General features: G+C 49.2%; 1 protein-coding gene across 1 annotated transcript in view; it reads left to right on the top strand.

The window, feature by feature from the left end:
• The first annotated feature begins 1,206 nt into the window (after positions 1 to 1,206).
• The window catches only part of L (zinc finger protein Lobe), a 170,001-nt gene continuing 147,885 nt past the window's right edge, over positions 1,207 to 23,322 (top strand). Inside the window, exon 1 of the mRNA XM_077646882.1 lies at positions 1,207 to 2,193. Coding sequence (XP_077503008.1) covers positions 2,154 to 2,193 — 40 coding nt within the window. The 5' untranslated portion in view covers positions 1,207 to 2,153. The remainder of the gene's footprint in view (positions 2,194 to 23,322) is intronic.

Genomic DNA, 23,322 nt, shown 5'->3' with positions numbered 1-23,322 from the left:
CGGGTACTGAATTCTTTCTACTGGTTAATGTCAGCCCTGCCATATAAACACGCCGCGATACTTTACCCGTTATTTTTAAAAGTGGAGCTTCTTGCAGCGCAATCATGAGCAAATTTTGCTGGTGTAAGGTCGTTCATGTGAAAGAGAAATAAATAAATAAAAGCGTCAATATAGTAGCCATTCGCAAATTTCGACGCGTAGCAAGTCGTCGAGCGCATAAAGGTTCGGGAAAGGCATTATTAGAATGAACTAGGAATGATGCAACAAGCTAACGAATATTTAGGGTCAAGTGTGATGACTCTCGTTCATTCGAGCGTTCCGTTCATGTAATGATGAAGAGAATTCCAAGTTAATTATTGGAGATGATAGTTTGACAGATAAGCCACTTCTACAAAAACAAGAAAGGTGGGTAATGAGAAAGTCTTCAGTGGTGACAAGGCCTGTAATGCGGCCAGGGCTGAAGTGTCAGATATAAGCACTAGGCATCCGCTTCCTGGACATAATCCGATGGGACAGGATGATTATAAACGTGTGCCTCGGGCATGCTTCTCAAGTACTGGTGCTCAGTTAAGCTTCGCCTAAAGTGCGGAGAGTTCCGAACGCGCGCGCGCACGCTCCCACGCACGCACGCTCACACAATATTTTCGTTTCAAAGCTTCTCGCTTTTTTGAAAGTCAGTAAGAACCTGCGTAATTTTGCGTCCAGTGAAAGCTGAATCGCATTTGTGAAGCTTATTATTTCGGCACATGAATCAGCCGAGTACAGGCTCATTTCGCCTCTCAGTCCCGTAAGGGATGCATGTAACCGGCTAGATAAAGAGCAGCACATTGATAATGAATCAATCAACGCAATTTTATTGACCAGAAAATCTGGCTGGTCAGCCTGCGCTAAAAGCTGTGCACACAGCTTGACAAAGGCCCAGGGGACCTTCAAGCTCCTTCTTATACCGACTGCACCCTTGTCTTATACAATAAAGACCAAATAATCAACTGCGCGAATCCTTTCCAACTTGTCCGCTTTTGCTCTCCTCCAGCGCTGCGCCGCGGAGGAGCAGCTGGACATCCTAGGGAAATCGGATGAGCGGAGGGCGCTCAGGTATGATGCGGCCACTGAGGTGAGTCCGACGTGCGCTGCCTGTCGCGGAGGTCGGCCCCAACACTGCGCATGACCGGAAATACGAGCGGCGCCCGTGCGTTTCCTGCGCAGCCCTTCCCCTTCCCCGGGCGCCCCTCGGGTCGGCTTCCCCTCAGCAGCCGCGGCCTCCGTCGTCTGCTGCCGGCGCGAGGAAACTCAGACGGCGAGTCCTCGTTCGCTGCTCCGGTGGCCGAGTGCCGCGTCGTCTGCTGCCGGCCCCTTGTTGCCAGACTGCCGTGTTGCGTCCACGCCGTGTTAGCCCTGCAACCTCCTGTCGTGTTCGCCCGGCAGCTATCGTCATCGATTACTCACGGCCCACTGACAACCGATTGTTAGTTGCGCGCCGTAGTGCGCGCGCGGGAAGAGAGACCATTCGAACCTCGTCGCAGTCTGGGCCGGCTCGTGGCGCGGACTCCGTCGTCAAGTTCCGTGCGCAGCCTTGCACTGCGAAGAGGCGCGCGCCTCAGCCGGCGCTCCTGCCCCCATCAACTCCCGTGCGTATTCGTCACTGACTCTACGGGTGCCGGTCGCACGCGGTCTCGTGCCGTGGACAGTGCTTAGTGAGCGGCCGTTGCTTACCGACGACGCCGGACTGACCGTTTCCTCTGCTCTTCTGGACTCGCAACTGGCGGCAGAGAAAGCCACGAAAAGCAAAAGACAACGGGTCCAAGTTGCAGGCAGTGAACGGACTTGGCGGCGTTACCATGACGGGCCTCGCGGCGTGATAGTCAAGCGGCCTGTCGTAAACCAAGGCGGCAGTTGCAGTGGTAGGTGTGCGCTCCTGCAACAATATAAAACGGAAGGTGCTAGTTTTGGCGTTCAGTGCGAGGTGACGCCACAGGTGTCCGGTGTACCGGCGTGACCTGAACGCATCGCGCCTGACATTCTCTCACCCACGTGACCGTTGTTTTATTGACAAGTGTTGAACACAGGGACCAATCAATGAAACAGTGTCCGAGCAAGCTCCGTTAAACGAGTGCTTATCCGTGCCGCGCAGTAAAACTCTGTTCGTCGCGGACATGTCCAGAAGGAAACAAGCTAAGCCCAGAGCACTGAAACGTAAGTATACATTGTGTTATTCCGCAATCGATGTCATTTAACGCCGGTTCATAGCCGCGTGCATGCCTGCCAAACAACTATAGCCGAGATCATAAACGCGCACGAAATGTAAAGTACGGGTGTGGGGAAAGCGCTACTGCTTACGGCTTACAAGATTCTTGGCCTTGTGGGCCTTGTGTAGCAACGCAACGAAGGGTGCAAAATACCAAAGCTTCATTTCGTCCAGAAACTCTGACATTTGCCTCAAACATAGCTTACGCAATCTTCAAAGTTAATACTATTTCGTGTGCTTTTATTCTTGGCGAAATGACGTGAGCTTGCAGCCAGGAAGGGCTACCTTAACCCTATCTGATTAGCTTTACTTTACTGAAAACTGCCAACTTTCACAACAAAAATCTATATTAATGCACGTGCAGAAGCTCAAAATGAGCACCGTTTTTTTTTAATAACCGCGTAGAATTGCTGACGTTCTTTTGAAGTTAATGAGAGTGATTGCCTCCCTCCATTTGGAGCGCAGTTCACGCCATAGTTGTCTGTCTTGTCTGTAGCGGTGGCATTCGGCGGCTGCGGGCGGCAGTTTGCGCAGCGACCGATGGCAGCCTTCATGGAAGTTGAAACCAACCGTGAAATGAAGTAAAACAGCACACTGGGAGAGTTGGTATAGCTTCCATGGTTTCAACCAGCGTTTAAAAGGTGGGACAGAGAAGTGGACAGTACAGCGCTGAACTTACAATTGCATTTTTTTGGTGCTTATTCCGCATAATTAAGAAAGGTGGGATGTGTTTAGCTATCCGTCCGTGGCCTTATCGTCAAAAAAGAAATAACATTGTTTCAGAGGGAATAGCGATTCACGAGGGGGAGGGGGGGGGGGATTGTGCGAATGTTAGGGTTTTGGGTACAAAGTGTGCACTTTTCCGAATAAATGCAGTGTAAGTTCAATGATTTCCTGTCCACTTCATGCCAGTCTCGTCTTTGGAATGCTGATTGAAATTGTGGCAACCGTCAATTTTGTTTTGTCGATTTTGTTCATTCTGCTTTATGTTCCGCTTATGGGGCCCCCGTGTGCTGCTTCAGAGGGTATAATTGTTTCTTTGAAAGTATAACATCAAACATAACTTAAACCTGGCAAAGACAACGATGTCGAGAGTTTCGAACTACCGCGCAGTCATCTCTAACAAGGCTATATATAGGTCAGACTAAGCGTTCCAAACCGAGAGTGATCGAGTCGGAAAGTGCTATTTTGCGCATTCGCACATCGGGCGACTCGGCCCAAAGTGCCCGTTTCACTTGTGATCAACAGACCGATGAGAGGGCGCAAGAGTGGGTAAGTGAAAGCAGAGAAAGCGGACGTCCTTCTGTCAGGCAGAACGCGCGCGGTTGGGGACGGCGTGCAATGCAGACAAATGGCGAGGAGCATCAAGAGGGATGGTGTGTAGCACCAGCCTCCTCTTCTGGCGTAAAACGCTGACTGCCATCGGGTCTGTTAAGGAGCTATACCTGATACGTCGAGTCTGTTCTCTCGAGCACATGCAACGATATAGAAGATGCTCCGACTGCACGCCACTGCCATAAAAACCTGCCCACTCTTAACGGAACAACATTCGCGTGAGCAGACTGGTTAGAATAGCCCCCCAACTATTCCCAGTTTCGAAAAATTCGCAACCGACACAATTTTCTTCTGCTCTTTTCTCTCAATAGAGCCCATCGTATTCAGACCTTACTTCGTACACTGCGAAACGTTTTGCTTCGATGCCTATAGATACCATGCCGAGTCGAGAAACATGACACTTTTATTGAAGGGGCTCTGCACTTGTCTTGCCGCTGTTGTTCCGACGCAGGGAAACTAGTGCAGTGTTTGGCACGGCAACTTGCAATTGCGTCTTTCTCCCCCTACATACTCTTGGCCTGTGGTGCTGCTCCTATTGGACGTTAATATCGTTGTAATAAAGACGCGACAGGCAGTATTTTCTAGTCTTTTCCCCTGCACACACACACACAAAAGCACGCGCACATAAAATAACGGCGGATAAGCGGGCCCCTATTAAGCTAAACTGGGCCACAGGCCCGCTCTAAAGCGCAACTGCGACGCCTGGGAAAACCGGAGCATGTGCGCCACCGCAACGAGGCGACATGTGTGCAGAAGGTACGAGGACTGGCAAAACGCATTGTTTAGCAAAGCGGTGTATATCACGTTGGCTTGACCGAAACAACGTGGAATACAATCAGGGGTTGCTAGGCAGCCATGCATGCTGTTGTCACTGCTGTTTGTCTGTTACGCATCAGCGTTTTATACTGTTTGGCAGCGGACATGTCGAACATATCAGTTCTACACAGCAAACGTCACGCCTTTCTGTGCGCAAAGCGCATGGGTAATCGAAACTACATGTTGAGCGCTGTGAGGAATACTGAACATTTTTGTCTTTCAAAAAACGTAGCTTCGCGGCTGCGTATATCTGTTATCCACACGCCCACTTTATGTTTTGCGAGAATTTCTTTGAGGAGCAGAGACACGTGTTTAAATTTCGAAGAGGGGAGGTAGTGTCCCTCCCCATTTTCTTCTCTCTCTTTCACTTATATCCACTGGAATGAGTTTCTCAGGTTGCTGATCGCGGCACTTGCAACGACGCTGGATATTAAGGAAAGCTGACAGTTTGGTTCAGGTACTTGAGGGTATAATGTCGGATGGTCTAGTGTACCGGCCGTTAAAGAGCGGCAAGGAAATCAAGAAAATATATATATATATATATATATATATATATATATATATATATATATATATATATATATATATATATATATATATATATATATATATATATATATATATATATATATATATATATATATATATATATATATATATATATATAAGGGCTGACCGCACCTCGGCGTCTCCTCAGGGTTCTGCGTTTCTCAACGGTGGTGCATGCGATTCCCTCCTGGTATACGTTTTTTCTAGGAAGGCGTGTGTGTGCATGCATTTGATGAAAGGAAAGCTGCGAAATGTGAGGGAAGTCGTCTCTTAAGCATTATCACAAGTACGCTTTGGCTACATACAAGGCAGCTCACAACCGATTGTAGTCTGTGGCAAAAGGCAGTAAACCCACAGCCCTGTGCCTTGTTTCGCATTCCCTTTATTTCTCACTTGCGGAGTCATAACACTCTCATACAGAAGCTTGCCCGTCACTTCCGTTGCGTGAAAAAATGACGACAAACAAAAAAGAACAAATTTGAACAAGTAATGTTAAGTCCCCTCATCTGTCCCACTTTTGTCTGCTTTACGGTAATATAAACAAGAGAAATAAAATAAAACCTTTATCCCCTTTTAAACAACACAAATTAAAAAAGGGAGAGGGGAGCCTCAGGGCGTTTGCCAACGTTTCGACAAAAGGACTTTTCGTATTAACAGCACTTAACGAGCTGGCAATGCGGGATGCAATTTTTGCTTGAGGAATCTCATTGCTTGGAGATATCGTACCTTACGACCTCAGGGCGATAACTGAAAGCAATGCTGCTGTTGGTTACAGACAGCTGCCACGCGCATTTTTCCTCACAACCCACAGCAGTGCTATATTAAAAGTTCCATCAATAAAATCAATTTTCTCGATGTTCAGCAGCCCTTCACACCACGTCAGCTGACAGAATGCAATATCTATGCGCAGAGACAGACCTTATTCAAACAGCGCTTCCCTCGCCACTTTAGAAGGACCGCAGCCACAGTAAATTGCTTTACTGCGCGCACTGCCTGCTCAAAAAACGCCTATGACGCGATCGCCACGGACGACTATCACCATCAAACACATTACACAGCATATCTAGGAAGGTTGGATCACTCTCCGCTGGAGGGTGGATCTGCGCGCAGCCCGTGAAAAACAAGCGGAGCGCTGTGGCATGAAAAGGGCGTTTTTCTTTCCTCGTTTATGGACTTGACAGCCAAGAATTCAAGGTCACAGGCTACAGTGCCCCACTTATCTTTTTATGAGCTGACACTCGTTAGCTCCCAGCAGAAAAGAAACAGCCTCAAAATTGTATATATGCTTTCGCAAGGCACGAATCAAGCTATCCGCATGGCAGCATTCGCTCGTATTTTTCCTTGTTCCATGGGTCACAATTTCAAAGAATGCCCTTGCTTAAGACGCAACACTCAACTTATTTTCGTTTGCAGTAATGTACGCCGCAATATAACGGTCCGGATTCACTTTTCGGTGGATTAGGATTAACTTAAATTAACTTAGCCGTGGATGTCCCTTCACCTTCAAATCATTTCATCATAGTCATGCAAATCAACGTGAAACATCAGCGTCAGGCCTAGGCGCATGCCCCAGCTGAATGATGTGCTGAGGCCCGCCGACATACCGTGTGCGCGTCAAGACCCGCTTCTGTAAGCAGGGTTCCCCTCCGCAATCCTTCTGCATTTTCCCGCCACACAGCCTCGTAGGCAGTGCTGCTCATATCCTACCTCAGACATGGCCAGTTCTGCCCACTCTGTACGCTTTCATTGCGGCGAACTATGCAAGAAAAAAATTTACAGTACGATCATGCCTGATGGGAGAAAGGTGCAGCGGTAGTTGGATTTATCCTTCATGGTTACGTTAATGAATGCTTTTACTGGGTGGGTGGAGGTGGGGTGTGGAGGTGGCTGGTGGGTGGCGCTTCTGGAGAGCAGCTGGCTTTGGCACTACGTCTCTGAATTCTGTTTTGCCGTCGCTCTTAAGCGGTAGTATTAGGAGGGCTATGAAGGCGAAAACTATACGGCGTCGGATCTCTGTGAAGCCTACACCTGCCAACCATAACCCTCTTCACTTCTACGGGAGAGGAACGAGACGCCGTACTAAGAATGAATCCGCAAAAATGAACAAAAGAAGCGATTACTAACAGAAATTGAATAACAATAGAATCAGATCAGAATAAAATCAAAGTTTAATTAGAATCGGAGAAGAAGCAAAAGTATGGGATCTGAAGACTGAAGTGGGATAACATCACATTTCACATTAGTCGTAGTTTGTTGCAACTTCTGCGTGTTCGCGGCCGTTTCTTTGCAATTTGCAATCCATCAACCGCCATATTCGGACTGCTAGCCCCAGTAGTAGGCAGAAGTGGGCAACCTCATGAGGTCGACCTCAACCTCAAAATGACCTCAACCTCACGTTGTGAGGTGAGGTTGAGGTGAGGTGGGCGACGGCTGGAAATTTCGTGAGTGAGGGCAGCAAATCAGACCTCAACCTCACGCGTGAGTTTGAGCTTGAGTGAGGCCGTCATTCAGTGAGGTCGAAATTTTGAGGTTGAGACTTTTTGCAGTTCCGACGAGCGCCGCTTCCGAAGCGGATTTGGAGCGCACCGCCGCAGTATTCATACAATGTCGCTTGCTGTTCGGTTTCCTGTTTCGACATCCGGATGCCGCAATCCGCTCTCAGCTTTCGGTGCTGCGCCGTAATGTCCGTAGAGCCCCAGCCTACAGGAAGGCGCGCCCTTCTGGTCTTCCTGGAAGGACAACTGCTATCACGGCACGCCACTCTCCCTCCCCTTTGCCCCTCTGGCGTTGCACCCGTAGCTGCCTGCCGGTGGACTCAAACTCCCGGGTGTGCGCAAAGCACATAACTCACTTTGACCTTCGCTAGCTTTGTCTGATGCCGCAAACGAATAAGTTCAGTCCAACAAGAACGCATTAACTTCATCGCAGTACAGATGGCCCAAAACAAGAGTGCTTCGTGTTGCTCGTTGCCGGCGCTGGCCTCACGGCCCTTGCCTTGCAGTCGGGTAAAGGGGATCCTGCTGTACAATTCACGGTCACTTAACAGAAACTGGAGCACTTGACAAGGGCGAGAGAATGTGATTCAAGCGGTTCCTAACAAGGACACCTGCTGATTTGATTTTAAAAACACAAGGCCAGAAAAACCTGCATAATACCGCCCGTCGAAACTATTGATTGGTGTTTACCCCTTTCGAATCTCACACTACTCCTGTATATTCCCGTTCTCTAATGCAATCAGATGATAATATAATATGACTTTTATATTCTCCCGAATAACCTCTTTGGCCTCCTGTTCCTTGTTCCTTCACGGAAATTCACATGTTGTGCCGAAACACTGCAGCACAGGGCGAACGTACCAGTATATCAGTGTCATGGCGGTAAAAAAATACAAAAGTATAATTAATGCATGATTATCTGGAAGCTAATTCCTTTTTCTTTTTTTTAATGAAGATGTGTGAATAGAACCGATTACGTGCTGGCACTGTGCTCTTGAGTTGCTGTTTCAAACTCTTTATTGTGAAGTTTAATGAGGCACACTGTTGTTCGCTTCTATTTTTAGAGCGCGATTTTGGTTTGTAAGTTTGTAATCATTCTCTTTTTTTTTTCTCATATGGTAACCGTCAGGTTGGCGGCCTGCCTTGCAGACGACCAGGCACTACCCACACCGTTATCTTTCCTTTAACTATTCTGCAGAGACCCATCGTTCACTTTAAAGGGCTTCGCAGAATGCTCACGCGATGCTCGCGGGTAAAAAACGTCGAGGATGCTGGCGTACCATTGATTAGTTCAGTTTTGAATGAAAACAAATGATTGACTCAAAGCAGCTTGTCACTGGTTGACGGAATGGTATCGAGAATTCTTTTCAGGCGTATGGGAATTCAGGCGGTGCTTTCTTTATTTTTTTGTACCCGGGGGGGGGGGGGGGGGGGGGGTGCGGCTTGGAAAAGATTTCGGTGCGGCGAAATTTGAGCGGCGGAGAGCCGTGGTTCTCTTGTCAGAGATAATGGTTCACGCTGTCCACTCCAAGCCAGTTGTCCCGTGTTGCCCCGTGTGACTTTAATAGTCGGCACAGTGTTCGAAGACGTAATCTAGCCCGTTCCTGCCGAGTCATCGGAGAATTCCCAGGATTTCGAAGCCATTACCGTTGCCACCAGGAGGGAAGTGACGGAATCGAGGAAGGGTCTTGACCTCCCAAGAACATCAACATCGTAATCCTTAAGTATTAGCTGCACGTATTGCTGTTTTCCCGCAGAATTATTTTCTGAGGTTGTTGGGCAATGTACGACGTTTACAATATTCTGGCAACTTCTTTTAATTTGGTAGTGGTATATCAGACTTCCCCGGGCTCGTCAAGATACACAATAATCATCATCACCAGTATCATCATCATCGGCAAAATCTCGAGGGCCAAACGCATGTTTCGTTGCATGGTCGTTGCAGGAGGTCATACATGAGAACTGGCGCGTTTACGTGCTTAACAATCCGAATGTCATTAATGTGTACCTGGTTGTGGGCACTCTTTGTAATGCGTCATGCGCGCATGCGTAGTAATGTGGTATCCATATGTACCTTGAAATTGGGGGAGGAGGCGGGTGGGGACCTGGTATGACGTGACATTAGATCATTGTCACGTGACTAGGTATGCCGTCACATTACATCGTCGTCATGCGACTAGGTTTGATGGGACATTACATCGTTGTCACGTGATCTTATATGGCGCCACACGCACACAATGTCATCATTAATACTAATTAGTCTTAGGGTTATCTAATTACAACAATTATGATTGATTAGTTATGTTAGTTTGTGTGTTAATTAGGATTAATTAATGATGCGGTGTCATAATCTTCGTCGCTTGACTCGTCGGCTCGTGGCTTCACATGGTGCCGTTTCTTGCGGGCACTTATTTGCGGATATGACCTTGAAACTCAGCCATCTAATATGCTTTCGCATTAATAAAAGAAGCGGCTCGCTTCTACATAAAGATGGATAATCGAAATGTACATTGGAAAGTAAATCGGCGACCAGTTTCTTTACATTCGCTAACTATTGTGAAGTTTAAGAAGAATATCGTGAATACTCCCCCCCCCCCCTTCCCATTTTCTGGTAGATGGTGTAGAAGGTCTGTGTTTGTAAATTGCCGGGTCGTGCGTGAATGAGCGAGAGGCTTCCAATATGAAGAAGTATACGCGAAGCTGGTTGCCGAATATTGACACTGATAAGCTCACAAATAGTTAATGAACCAAACTTAAGAAAAAAGTTCTCTCCGACGTACTGGTGGTAACCACGTAAGGGACACCCTTGTCCGCAAGCCGTAAACTCTCCAAGGGCCAAGGGTTCATCCCAGTTAATAAGCTTCTCCTATTGCGTGCACATCAGTAGTGTCTGTACATACCTTATTAAATCATTACAGACCCCTTAGTGTCGCTATTGTTATAACTGGTCATCACAATGGTACCATCATCATTTTGGCTGTACTGTCTCAAAGGATTCTCAGAACTGTTTTTAACTGAAAAACTTTTTAATCGCTTTTTTTTTGAGGTCGAGATGCCCACCTCAAACTCAAAATTTGAGGTTGAGGTGAGGTTGAGTGACGTCGCCAGTGGCCGCAGGAAAAGTGAGGTGAGGGCGTCTAAGGAGACCTCAACCTCAACTGATGAGGTTGAGGTTGAGTGAGGTCGGCAAGTTTTGTATGAGGTCGAGATTTTTGAGGTCAAATGCCCACCTCTAGTAGCAGGTATCCGCTATGCTGTGATGGTGCCGACATTTGCATATATCGCATTTTTTCTGAATTTTTATTTCGATACTCTATCTAGGTTGTTGTCTAGAAACAAGGTTTATCACAACCCCGTTGACAGGTTGTGATGATGTCACTAGGTCACGTGAATTCTCTCGACCAATCAGCGAATTTTGTATCGTACATCGGCGCGGTTTTGGTGTGGCAACAACTCTAACGCTGTCACATTAAAATTATAATAGATTGGCGAGTGAAAGGCAACTGAATCAGAATTCGAGTAGATTGGCGAGTGAAAGAAAAATGCTGTCCATTTCCTCCGCATCACTCCAATTGATCGCCTCTAATTTTTTCGTTCTGTTGCCGCGTGGGCTTCTAGTGGGTGAATGCCTTGTGGAGGGTGGAGGTAGGAGGGTTAATAGTGGCTGACGATTCTGAACGAGAGTTGGGTAGCGCTTTTGGAAGGTGCCGTGGGTGGGTGGCCGGCCTCCTGCCTAAGGGAATGGAGTGGGAAGGTGGCTGGTGAGTGGTGCTTCTGGTGAGAAGCTGGGTTGCCCACTGCGTCTTTGAATTCGATTTCGTCTTACGAAGCCCACTCTGGGCCTGCGGGTAGTTGCGGTCTGTAGAATTTTCCAAGTGTCCGGAGGGTGTTCGGAGGGTGCGCCTCCTCCCATGGCCGCAAGGTGCTTCCTCCTGAAAGCCCTCCGGTGGGTGCACCTCCAGGCGGAGGGTGCCCGGAAGTTGCCCCGATCTGCTGCGATCCGCTAGGGGCGCTGGATGTGCTGCACACCCACCCACCTCTACCAGCTTGGCCACTTGGATAAGGGCCGAACACACACAGACAGACCACAGCTTCTTCGCCGAAGGAGGCGGACCCTGAACTGCCATCTCGGACGAGGTGCTTTCTAGGAAGGTCGTGCAGCATTTCGAGTGTAGGGATCATCACAGCTAAGCAGCTGTCGCCTTCGCGTGAGATTTGCGACCAATGAAGGCTCTCGCCGAATCTTTTAACTGAGCCGTAGCCTAGTTTAGCCAATGACTTCTTTTTTTCATTTTGCTGCCGTCTAGGCTTCTGGTGGGTAAAGACCTTGTGGAGAGGGGAGGTAGGTTGCGCTTCTGGAGAGTGAAGGTGGATGGGGGTGGTGTGGGGAGGTGTGGGGAGGCGTATCGAGAGTGTCGGTAGGTGGGTAGGCGTTACGCGTTCGGTGATTACGGGAAGTCATCACTGAATCATGACATTAGTGGGGGGGTTGTACAAATTGAGGCGGAGGCGTGTTAACAATCAACAACAATGAAATATTGTTTATTGAATATAAAAGAAGAATATAAAAGCTTTTACAAGAGTGGAATGTGCATACTGCGAGTCAATTACCACTGAGAGCGAGAAATGCGTCGGATTAAACACATTGAATTAAGTTAGGCACTGCATTAGGCATGTCTCTACAGAGATCAAGACGAAAATAACAGACCAATTAGCGACAGTCGAGAAGAAAGAAGAAAGTTCAGAAGGGGAGCAAACTTGTAGTTGACCGTGGGGCGCGGCGGCAGTCCATCCCAGTGCATTCACAAATACGACGCAGGCAGAGCGACCTTCGAAGGCGGCGGTCCTTCCTCCGCAGCAGCGGGTGGTCACGGGGACGCGGTGCGGCGGCTGAGCCCCCGAGGAGCGGACTGAAGCTCGTGTTCGTCCAGCCCCTTTTTAAACCGTCGGGCGCTGACGGACGATGCACTCACGGACGCCGGTTTACGCACGGAGTCGACGTCCAAACAGCACACACCAAGTAGTTCACACACAAAAGAGGGACCACGTGAATACCTACACTTCGATACTGCATGGCCGCCATGTTGAAGTAGAAAATTTAATGGATAATAAAAGGATCCCTAGGCTTTGTATCTGGATGGGGTGACCTTGAAACAGAAAAAGGTAGGACACTGGGCAGCCAAAAAGAGGGGGACACGTAGGCCCACAAACTTCTGTCCTGCTAGGTATCCCCTTGCAGGAGAGAAAAGTTTAAGAATGCACAAATGGAGCTCAATACTTTGTCCGTAGTAGCACGTACACCCTCACTCGTGCACTGCGGGGGAGGGGGCGGGGGAAGCTAACTAGAAGAAACTGCCACAAGTGGAAAAACGGACACATACTCGAGTCCAGAAACACATACAGGCTACATGAACATAAAATGTTTAAGACAACGAGGACGCATGAGTTTTATATGCACATAAAATAAGCAAATTAAAATATGTGGATACTTCTGTGACAGTAGGCATCCCTCAAGCTATAGGGGGTGCGCTGGGGAGGTGCTGGTGGGCCACACCGAGGCTTCACACAGAGGCTTCACTCGTAGTGGTGTCACTCGTAGAGATTTCACTCATAGAGATTTCACTCATAGAGGTTTCACTCATAGAGGCTTCACTCATAGGGGCTTCATACAGATAAGGCCGGCATATTTGCCACGTGCCGCTATTAATGAATCGCAGTAAAAAGTATACGTCCGTAGACTTAGCGCCGACTCACCGCGTTCACGACTTGGTCAACGAACCCGCGCCATTGCAATATACTTTTTCAGTGCCTCATACATGCCAGTACGTTTCTTAAGGTCGCCATCAGCGTACCTACGCATTTCGTATCCCTATATATGCTGCGCCAGCCTGTTGTGGCCCTTTAAGGGTGCACTAAAGAGGAATCTGAACTCGCATTTTTACCATGTAAACTCGATCTACACGCTCCGAGCATTCCTAGAAACTTCCAATTATTGTCCTGTGCGGCCGATTTCCCTAATTTAAATCAGATTAAACGTCCCGGCTAACGCCTTTTTTTTTAACTCAACACTGAATGTAGGAGCAGTCAACCAACGCGTAGAGTGCCCTTCAACCAGTCCCGCGGCGGCCTCGATTTCGTTTTATTTTGTTGTTTTTTAGGTTTCTGCGAATAAATAGTTTCAGTTGCAGACAACATAGCCGCAAATTAGGCCCATGGAAATAAAGATACGGGTGGACTCTGATTTACGTATCACTCCGCCGATGGTAGAGCGGCAGGCCGCCACGGGGCTGGCTGAAAGGCTCTCCTCGCGTCGGTTGACTCCTCCTACCTTCAGCGTTCAATTCAAAAAAAAAAAAAGAAAGGCGGGAGCCGGGACGTTTAATCCGAATTAAATTAGGGAAATCGTCCGCGCAGGACAATAATTCGAAGTTTCTAAGAATGGCCGGAACGTGAAGAGCGATTTTCCGCGGTAAAAAGACGAGCTCATATTTCTCCTTAGTGCACCTTTAAAGGAAACACCTTTGGTGGTGATGTTGCTGCACGTAGAAGATACGAAGATCATGTGCCAGCAGCAAATCAGATTCCATGGCTCAGCGACGACTCAGCACACGATCGGCATTGACAACACCCCCGGCAGCTAGGCTCGACTCTGAACGGTGACGCGTCAAAACTATCATTTTCAAAGTAGCAATGCAAGGTCACGTACGGCCGACACCAACGCAAAAGATAGGTGCTGTCGTGGTACGACGCAGTTGATAGGGGTATACTGTGCATCTCGCATTCAAAGGCCAACTACCGTCGTAGTAGACCTTCAACCGTCGTAAACTTGGAAGCGCAAAAAACCGGACGACGGACAGAGTAAGGGAACACAAACTCCCTAACTCCCTTACTCTGTCCGTCGTCCGGTTTTTTGCGCTTCCAAGTTTACAACATGCATCACCAACTAGCCCGGCAGCTTGCTCTCCTGAACTTCAACCGTCGGATTGGGAATGGCAATCGACTGATAATGGCTGGCAACTTAAGACAGAGAAGCTGGGCATTCCGTTACGAGTGGCAGACGCGCAGCTCAGCTGGGAAAAATTAAGAACTGCATGAGACAGGTCACAGGACCGTACAGCTGCCACATATTTTAAAACGCCGTCTGGAAGATGCACATGCACGCTCCTTGCGGCGTCAGCCATGCAAAGAAGAGCTGTCGCGGTGTTATTCCTGGGTATAGATTTCTGCCTTGAGTATGGTGCGCTAATTGATCTACTTGATCAAAGTCTACCCACTCCTCACCGGAGCAGGCCCTATCGCAGACAAGTTTTAGAGCATTACGAGTTCTTGAAGCTTCCTAAAGGTGGTGTCTGGTTTCTTTTCACTTACACCACCAATCAGTGCTTGTAGATCTGTAAACACCGAATAAGTTATAGAAGGAATTCCACATACTTCTCGACAAGGAAGTTTGCGTATGGAGAAGTCGATCCTACCGCAGCGGTACCCTAGTGGTTTGAGCATCCGCCTCGCATGCGGGAGCTGCGTAGTTTGATCCCGGATACCCACCGGCGATACAATGGGTACAAGCTTACCCCTGGTCTGGTGCTCGGCTTATTTAGGGTGAAGTGCTTGGGAAGTGGTTCTTCGACCCCACCTTGAGTAGAAGAACATATCTTGCGCCGTGGCGCTCTTTGGCCAGAGATGCCCTTGCACCATAAAAATCTATCATCATCATCAAATCATCTCTCTAAAAATGGCTAGAAAAGGTTCTGATTACGAACTTAAACTCGAAGTGCGAGCACATTATCAAGGACGCCACTGTCGTATTCTCGGACGAAATCGCCGAAGCAAGCAATGCCTTCATTTTGGCCGATTCGTCTCGCTATACTACTAAGACGGACGCCATTGAGTGCGTGTTGAACATTAATCCTGGGCTGCGAGGTCTAGGCGAGACAAGCTGCTCAGCTTCCTTCGAGCAATATGCCAAGTGTGTTATCGACACTGAATATCCATCAAGCGCGGAGCTGAAAACGCGCTGTCGCAACCAATACCGGATCAATCCGAACTGCTGGCTGAAGTTCGTATCGAGCCTATAGACAAGAGCGTCACACCACCAAAACGCAAGTGCATGTGGTGCCTCGCGACATCACTTAACGAGCCAAGACCCTCCGGCATATTTTGTCGAATTCGTGAGGAAGAAAAATGGTGACCTGTTGTTCTGCGTCGATCATTATCGCCTGAACAAGCTGCTCCTGAGTCCTGGACACCGCGTTGGCAGTCTTGGAAGAGTGTAGACATGCTTTGTCTATCTAGACAGCGTTTGCAATGGTAGCAAGATTTAAATAACACCTAAGAAGGCCTTGCTGCAGGCAAGTCGTCAAGGCTGACCTTGAGGCTGGAATAGTTCAGCGTCACTTACCAGGAGCTTTTTTTATCTTTGTAGACATCGTCAACTGAGATGATGTGTGACACGATCGGCAGAAGTCAGTTTCCAACAAGAAAATAATGCTGACAAGAAGGCTGTCCGCAGGTCTTTTGGGTTATGTGCCTATGACGGAGAAGCTTCCTCGAGAATCGTCCATACCTTGACCAAAACTGTCAAAGGCTGGATCTTGAGCTTCGCCTGTAGCCACTCGCACTTCTCGTGTGCTTGATAAGGATGCAATTGCGAGATTGACGCAAGCAGTGCAAGCCTCGACGCCGGGCCGGTTCCCAAGCACTACTCTGAAAAAATATAATAGCCCACTCAATTCGCGCCCTCTCGAAGGCAGACGCCTCTCATTCTACGACGCAAAAAGCAGAGCTCAGTCATTTAGATTACTGCCATGTTTTGCCCTTACCTTCACGGTACGCCGTCCAATAGCGCCAGTGGCCATCACGTTGTCTTCGGCTGTCTTAAATAATAATAATAATAATTAGTTTTTGGGCGGGAAAGGAAATGGCGCAGTATCTGTCTCATATATCGTTGGACACCTGAAGCGCGCCGTAAGGGAAGGGATAAAGGAGGGAGTGAAAGAAGAAAGGAAGAGAGAGGTGCCGTAGTGGAGGGCTCCGGAATAATTTCGACCACCTGGGGATCTTTAACGTGCACTGACATAACAACTCAATTTTGTTGTTTTATTCTGAGCATGGGGCGGATGTTTCGTTAGAAGGGAGTAATGGCGCAAAGTATTGATTTTTTTTTACTGGTTTCGTTAGCGTTGTTCTCGCACTGGTGACTCCGCTCCCCGCTTTAATCTGTATGGTCTTGTCACTGTTCTGTTACTCCGCACGATACATGTTATGCTGCCTCCTTTCGCTCGTCACGCCTGGCTTGTTTGCAGTTCGTGCCTAATAATGCGAGATGGATGAAAACCTCGCACACCATTCATACACCATACGTGGTCCTCATCAGAGATGAACATCAACACGTTAACTTTGCAACAAACTACCATCCTCCTCAGATACTTTATAAGATTTCCCAGAATCAAGGTGGTTAATTTCCATAATCAGGAAGAGGAAATCTTTCCTTGACATTATTGCCTGTGGACAACTCCAGCGACAATTTTAGTAGATCAGCTAGTTCTGGTGAGGCGCATAAAACAAGCATTAATTGCACTTCAATTAAAAACAACGAGACAAAGACCCTGGAAATACGGTGTATCATAATGACAGCTATTAAATAAACTCTCCTTCCTCTTTTGTTGAGCCCAAGTTCGACCAATATACTCTTCGCTTTCGAGTTATTCGTCAGCCTCCCTGCCTGTCGCCAATAGCACGTGACAATACATGTCTACTTGTTTCCCTTCATGAAGTTCCACTTTCCATTATATCGAGGAGAGGAAGGTCATTGATGGCTCCCTTCGCTTTCTGCCGCAATCTGACATCTCCCCATTGAGTGTGCACTCCGATGTCAGAGGCTGGCTGAGGGAGCGAGAAGGCTTACAGCAATCGCTGTGTTCAAACAGGACGTGTCCATTGTATTCGTGCAGAGTATCAGGTTACATTAAACGCAGCCGAGAGACACCAAGCAGGCAGTCAAGCGCGGCAGAAAGGAAAAGTAAAATTCCTTTTCCGGGGCGCTGTATGGATGCATACGAGAGAAAAAGCAAAAAGGAGCTACGTCCCGCTTGCTCTTTTTTCCTCCTCTCTCCTTACTCTTTACTAGAACGAATGAACACAAGACCCGGGGATCGGCGACTTACAAATGTGTTCGTAGTGTAACCGGAACTGCAGATGCAAGAGGTGTCGCTTCCTCTGCCCGCCGCCGGCCTTGTCAACAATTCCGACACTTCTCTGCGGTCACACAAAAGGGGCAGGAAAGAAGCGCGCGCAGGAAGTGGGAAGGCTCAGCGTCGCCGGGAGGGGGGAATGCTGCCCGGCGCTCGGGAAGCGGCCTCCTTTCTCCTCGCTCCCCCTCTTGTGGGAGCGGGGATGACGGGGCAGATTGCAGTCCCCCACTTTACACCACTGCCCTCTTCCTTGTTCGCATTGGACCCACTTTCACCTGCGCCTTCCGCTCTGCGTGGGGAGACCCGGTGACCTTAAAGTGAGCACCCGCCATTCAGACGCCTTGAATCCGACTTCGTTTCTCCGTGCCGACTGTCTCCTTGCCCACGGTCCGGTGTCCGAGCGCGCCTTCGGACAAGGTGCAGTCGGCGTGAAGAAGGCGTGCACTCTACGCCGCCGCAGGGACCGGCTTGGGACCCGTGCGTTGCGAAACATGAACAGCCGTACCCCCCCTCCCCCCCCCCCCCCCCCCCCTTTTCGGTGCTCTTCGCCCAGCGCGGGCCCGCGCCTCCACAATGGAGGCGCCGGCCCGCGTGTCTTACGTGGCGACCACATCCGTAGCGGCTGAACAGGACATCCTCGGGTCCGGCGGCGAGCGTCCCTAGAGCGCGGTTGGGGCCAAGCGCGTCCAGCACGCGGAGGGTGCCTCGGGATCCCCCACAATGACCGAGCGGCGCAGAAAGGAACGCCGCATGCTCCGGTCGTGGTGAATATGTGCATCCCCCGGTTATTATTTACATCTCCGCGCAGTCGGAGGAGTGTTTGGAAAGGGAACGTCCACTTCTGGCCTTCAATTCTCCGGCCAGTTATTATTTATGCGCTGCACTCCCCTTACGTCAGGGACCTACGTTACGAGGCGACCTTTATCCCCTCGTCCCCTTCCTGGCTGTCGCCGTGGCAGCTCGGTGCGCGCGCGCGCTTCCCGCCTACCCGTGGCCTCAATATGTCATGAAAAGGAACGCGCCGAGTTCAGAAGGAAGCGAAAGAAATGCGAAGAAGGCTTTCGCGGCCGAGGAGATTGGGACCCTTGTGGAGACGTCCCTGTCGCGGAGAAAAAACGGGAGGGCTTATTATAATGCCGTTGTAAGCCGGAGGTGCGAAAAAGTTTTGACATTTGAAATTGTCACTCCGTGATGGTGTAAATTGTGTCGTTCGCGTGTGAAAATTGAACTTTTCGTGTTCCCTGCCAAGGCTGCCTCCCCGCGTTTTTCGACTGAGTTATTTATTTTCGGCCTTTGCTCCGGACAGCTTGCCCGTGACCGAATATTATATGGATGGAGTGCATAGTCCAATGGGCACTGTTGCGTATTTCTCCGCGAGGCAAGAACGACATTAAGCGACTTGTTTCGTCTGCACAGTGGAGAATGATCGCTCAAAGGCAATTGAATATCATTTGATATTTCCAAATCATCTCTGGTCTGTCCTCGACTGTTCCAACGTTTAATGAGCGTGGCACTATTATACCTGCTGAGAAATATGTGACGCTATTTGTGTACGCGGTAAGGACTCTCTCTTATTACAGAGGGCCTGGCAAGACTTACGAAAAATATTTCGGTGCCCATACAGCCATTATCTTTTAATGAGAAATCATTATGTGGCTAATCAGTAGCGGGACCTGGCGGCGTTCATCAGCAGCAGATGATACGATAGTGAAGTGTACAGAAAATAAAAATAATATTTCCTCCGAAGGTGCGAGGAATTGAATCAAGGACCTTCAGATTGCGAGGCGAGCACGCGACCCATGGGCCACGAAACACCTTTTTTTTTTACCTGCTGCAGGACCGAATTTCATAACTCCCCTATTTGATGAACTTTCTAGAATGCTTTCAGAAGCTGTAAAGAGCCATACTGTTGGGTGTGGCTCCCAATATGATGACTGAAAAAAAAAAACTAGCTAATGTTGAGATTTTTCTTCAGACGCCGTAAACATTGGCCATGTGTCTGAGCCGTTGTTGGCACGTCTTCTTTCTCAACTGACTTTTTCTTTTTTTGAAGCGATGTTTATTGCCTCAGGGCATAAAGACTATAAAGTGAGAGATGAGTAAGATGATAAATAAATGAAAGAAGTTGAGCTGATCTGATAAAATCAAAAAGTGAACGATGATATGGACCCTGTGGCCATGCAATATATGAATCCGAATTGTCCGGTGAGAGTCCCACAGACGCCAGGTGCCGAATTCTCGTCGGCTTCAGTGCTCAGGTGTGACCCAAGTGAAGGCTTACTTGTTCTAATCAACGACCAACTGGTCCCAATCGCCCGTGGTGTAGTCATTTTATCGGCTTCATACACAGAAAAAGTGAGCGTTATTTTAAGCACAACTTGGTCATGGAAGCATTTCTCTTGATCAAAGGAGCGAAGGAACACGTGACACTTGCCCCACTATGTGGCCTGGGCTCGTAGGCGTGGCTCGCGCTCTTTCTGGCCTCGCGATCCGAAATTGATTGCGCTACAGGCGCGATCGAGAATGCATTTTCGAAATTCATAAAATCGATATGGGCATCATTTGCGGTGGGCTACAAGCCTCTCAATAAATAAGGAGCCCAAGAGTAAGAGTTAAAAAGTTAACTATTCTTTATTAGTTAACCAGCCTGCTAGTCAGCATGCTTTAGCTGTATTCTGATGCACTACACCGGTGACAATGCTATATGCCTACATAAAGCTCTCTCTTAACTCAAAAAGCCTATTTTTAAAAATTGCTGTCTTAGGCGAAGCACCCTGTATATATGTAAAGAAATCCGCAAAATACAATGCGCCCTTTTGTATGGGCTTTGTAGCACTTGATTCAATCGAAAAAATATAGCGGTCATGCAGGCACTGCCACTAAGTCGTCAAAGAACCATAAGCAAATTTTCAAAAAAAAATACCACTAAGGACTGTACAATGGAGTGATAAAATTCAATCAAAAGGGGTGCCAGGCCGGGGGTATAATATCTTTTTCATTATTCTCTGCATGTTGCAAGAATTATAAGCATTCAGAGAGTTAGGTGTAAGGGTCAACGGGGAATAACTCAGCAACCTCATGTTTCCACAATCTGATCCTCGTAAGCAAATCATGAGAAGTTGCAGCGAATACTGAGGCCCTATGTGGACACGCAAAGCAGAACAGTTTACCTTAAAGTAAATATGACATCACCAAAGGAGTTCTGAGCCGTTTCGAAAAGGAACAGTTTGCCGTATGGGTAATCAGAGGCCGAATATTATTAAGGGTAACATTTGTATGTTTGCCAACTAGTGACGGCAGCCCTAGAGAATGAGAAACAAAGAATAAGAATTGCTTGACGTATATTTGGCTGCCGCATATCCAGACGGAACTTTGGCTGCCCCGTATGAAAAGCAGTTTACGCATATCCGCGAAAAGGAAACTATATAATTTGTGTATCTTTCCAGTACACACTTTCTGGGCTCAAAAAAGAAACATGACTTCTAACAAAAAGTCAGGACATCAAGCAAAAAAAAAAAACGCGCAGAGAGACAAGAAAACATATGATAGGCATAACTTTAAAACGTGCAAAGAAATAAGCGTGGATTTGAGAGCAAACCTGAGGTGATAGTATTTTAGCTGAAATAAAAGGGCGAAATAGCCAGGATCAAAATCTGTAACGTGCAGGACAGAAAACGAGTTGTCTGCTAGAATGCCAGATAGGATGCCGAGAGAAGGAAAATGCAATTGTTGCCGGCTGAAAGCCACGCGGAGGGAAGAGCTCATGATATTTGCTGCAATACCGTGGCCTTGGCTAGCGCCAATCAGAAATCATTCGACGCCTTTAGGCGAGCCCTTTCTCCTGCAGAGGGCCCAACCGGGATTATCATCGTTGTCGCGATCATAACTACTTTTATTATTATTGTTGTTGTGACAGTTTCATAATAAAACACTACTCTGACAATGTGGGAAAAGAATTATGAATTAACTTTGTCGCTTCCTCATCTCCCTGCTAGGAGCTGAAGCTCGGCACCCACATACTTGAAGTGCACTTTCGAGAGCGGCTGCATCCACTGCGATGCACTCACTGGACGCATCACAAAATGCCCCAGCCCTTTTCACCTGTGCGGAAAGGCATTACAGAGTTGCGTTCTTGGCGCTGCATGGCGGTGCGGTGTCATGCGCCCAACTGAACATTTGAAACCAAGGCAGCCAGAGGGGCTCTCGTGCCTCTGCCAAGGCATAGATCGCATCACTGGGAAGGCGCGGCGAAGGAGGCAGTCTGCAGCCAAGACGCGTCTGGCCTATTCGCCGTCGGCGCACGGTGGTGGCGATCCTTGGGAAATGCCCGGTCCCAGTGCTGTGCCGGCGGGGCGGTGTTTGATCTGTTTCAGCTGGGAGACGTTCCTCGGCCGCGGCGCTTCCCGTCGGCGGCGTCGACTTTAACGAGCCCCGCGTAATGAGAAACGACCCGGCAGTGGTGCATCCGACACGCGCAGATTCCTTTGGCGTTTATTAGATTTAAAAGGCGTCGGGGAATCGTGCGTGCCTGCTGGCCCAGGAAGAAATGATGCGCCGCCCTGCCCATGGGGCCCCTATCGACCAACGCTGGGTGCCAATTGAGCCCGCGCCGGGACCCCGGGGGGGCCGTAGGGCCAGTGCGCGGACCGGGGCCCGCAGGGGTCGTTACTTCGGTCCGCCTAACGGGGCCCCCGGGGCCGGCCGCCGCCGCGCAGGCCGCCGGGGTCATTTCCGAGCAGGCCGCTTAAAAATGCCACGCTAGGGAAATTCGCGCAGCCATATCCGAGCACGCAAGGACACGCGGCGGCCGCGTCCCCCGGGGGCCCAAAGGGCGCAGCGGCGCGCCCCCGCCAAAAATGAGGCGGCGGCGGCCCGGAATCGTGCTCCTAGAGACCGACTTCGCCGGCAGCGGAATGGCCGCCAACCCGCTGGATTGTTCTTCCGCGCGTACCTTCGGGCCCGACTTGGAAAGCCACCCACGGGAAATTGGAAATACTGATAGGTTTGGCTCAAGTCGGCGGCCACGGCTGCTCGGCGGCTTTGCTCGGGCGGCCAGGTGCCCCCGAGGCATCTCTGCGGCCGTGTGGGAAGCGAGTGACCGACGTGCGCAGCTGCTCGGGTGGCGGCACCTGCGCGCGCTCCTCGTTCGGGGGAGGCTGCACGCGCCGACCTGTCGCAGGATCGGCCTCCGTCCTGGGGGTCAATCACTCCTACGATGTGCGCCGTTGGGACCGCTCGCGCCTATGTGGGCCGTGCGCAACTTCCGCGTAGCGCCGAGTACACGTCTCGTTTAGCTTGCATTCGCACCGAAATGAGCCCATTGCAGACAAGGCGTGCGAAGAAGTTTACAACAAAAAAAATCTCGATCTGAAGCGATGCTCTGAAAGACTGGCGCGTCTTTGCCAAGCATTTTACTCTAGGCCGGGTAACGCCTCTGCCTTTTGCAAAAGTTTGTGGCCGGTTTTCTCGCTATTACCGGTTTTTCTAGAGTCGAACGCAGCACCTCCTAGCTGCACACTAAGCAAGTGCTCCGCCATTAGGCCAATGCTGGGGCGGAGGTGAGTGTCTAAATTCAATCGCCATCCTGCGAAGAATGATAAAAAGAGGTCTTTGTCAATGACGCCTTAGCAGCAGGGTGGTAGCGGAACTTTTTATGAACTGAGTCGGATGGCCAGGAACTTTCCAAAGCTGG

Source organism: Amblyomma americanum, chromosome 1 (assembly GCF_052857255.1).
Source record: "Amblyomma americanum isolate KBUSLIRL-KWMA chromosome 1, ASM5285725v1, whole genome shotgun sequence".
Taxonomy (NCBI): Eukaryota; Metazoa; Arthropoda; class Arachnida; order Ixodida; family Ixodidae; genus Amblyomma; species Amblyomma americanum.
The sequence above is the reverse complement of the archived record's forward strand: the minus strand, read 5'-3'. Positions and strand labels throughout refer to the sequence as shown.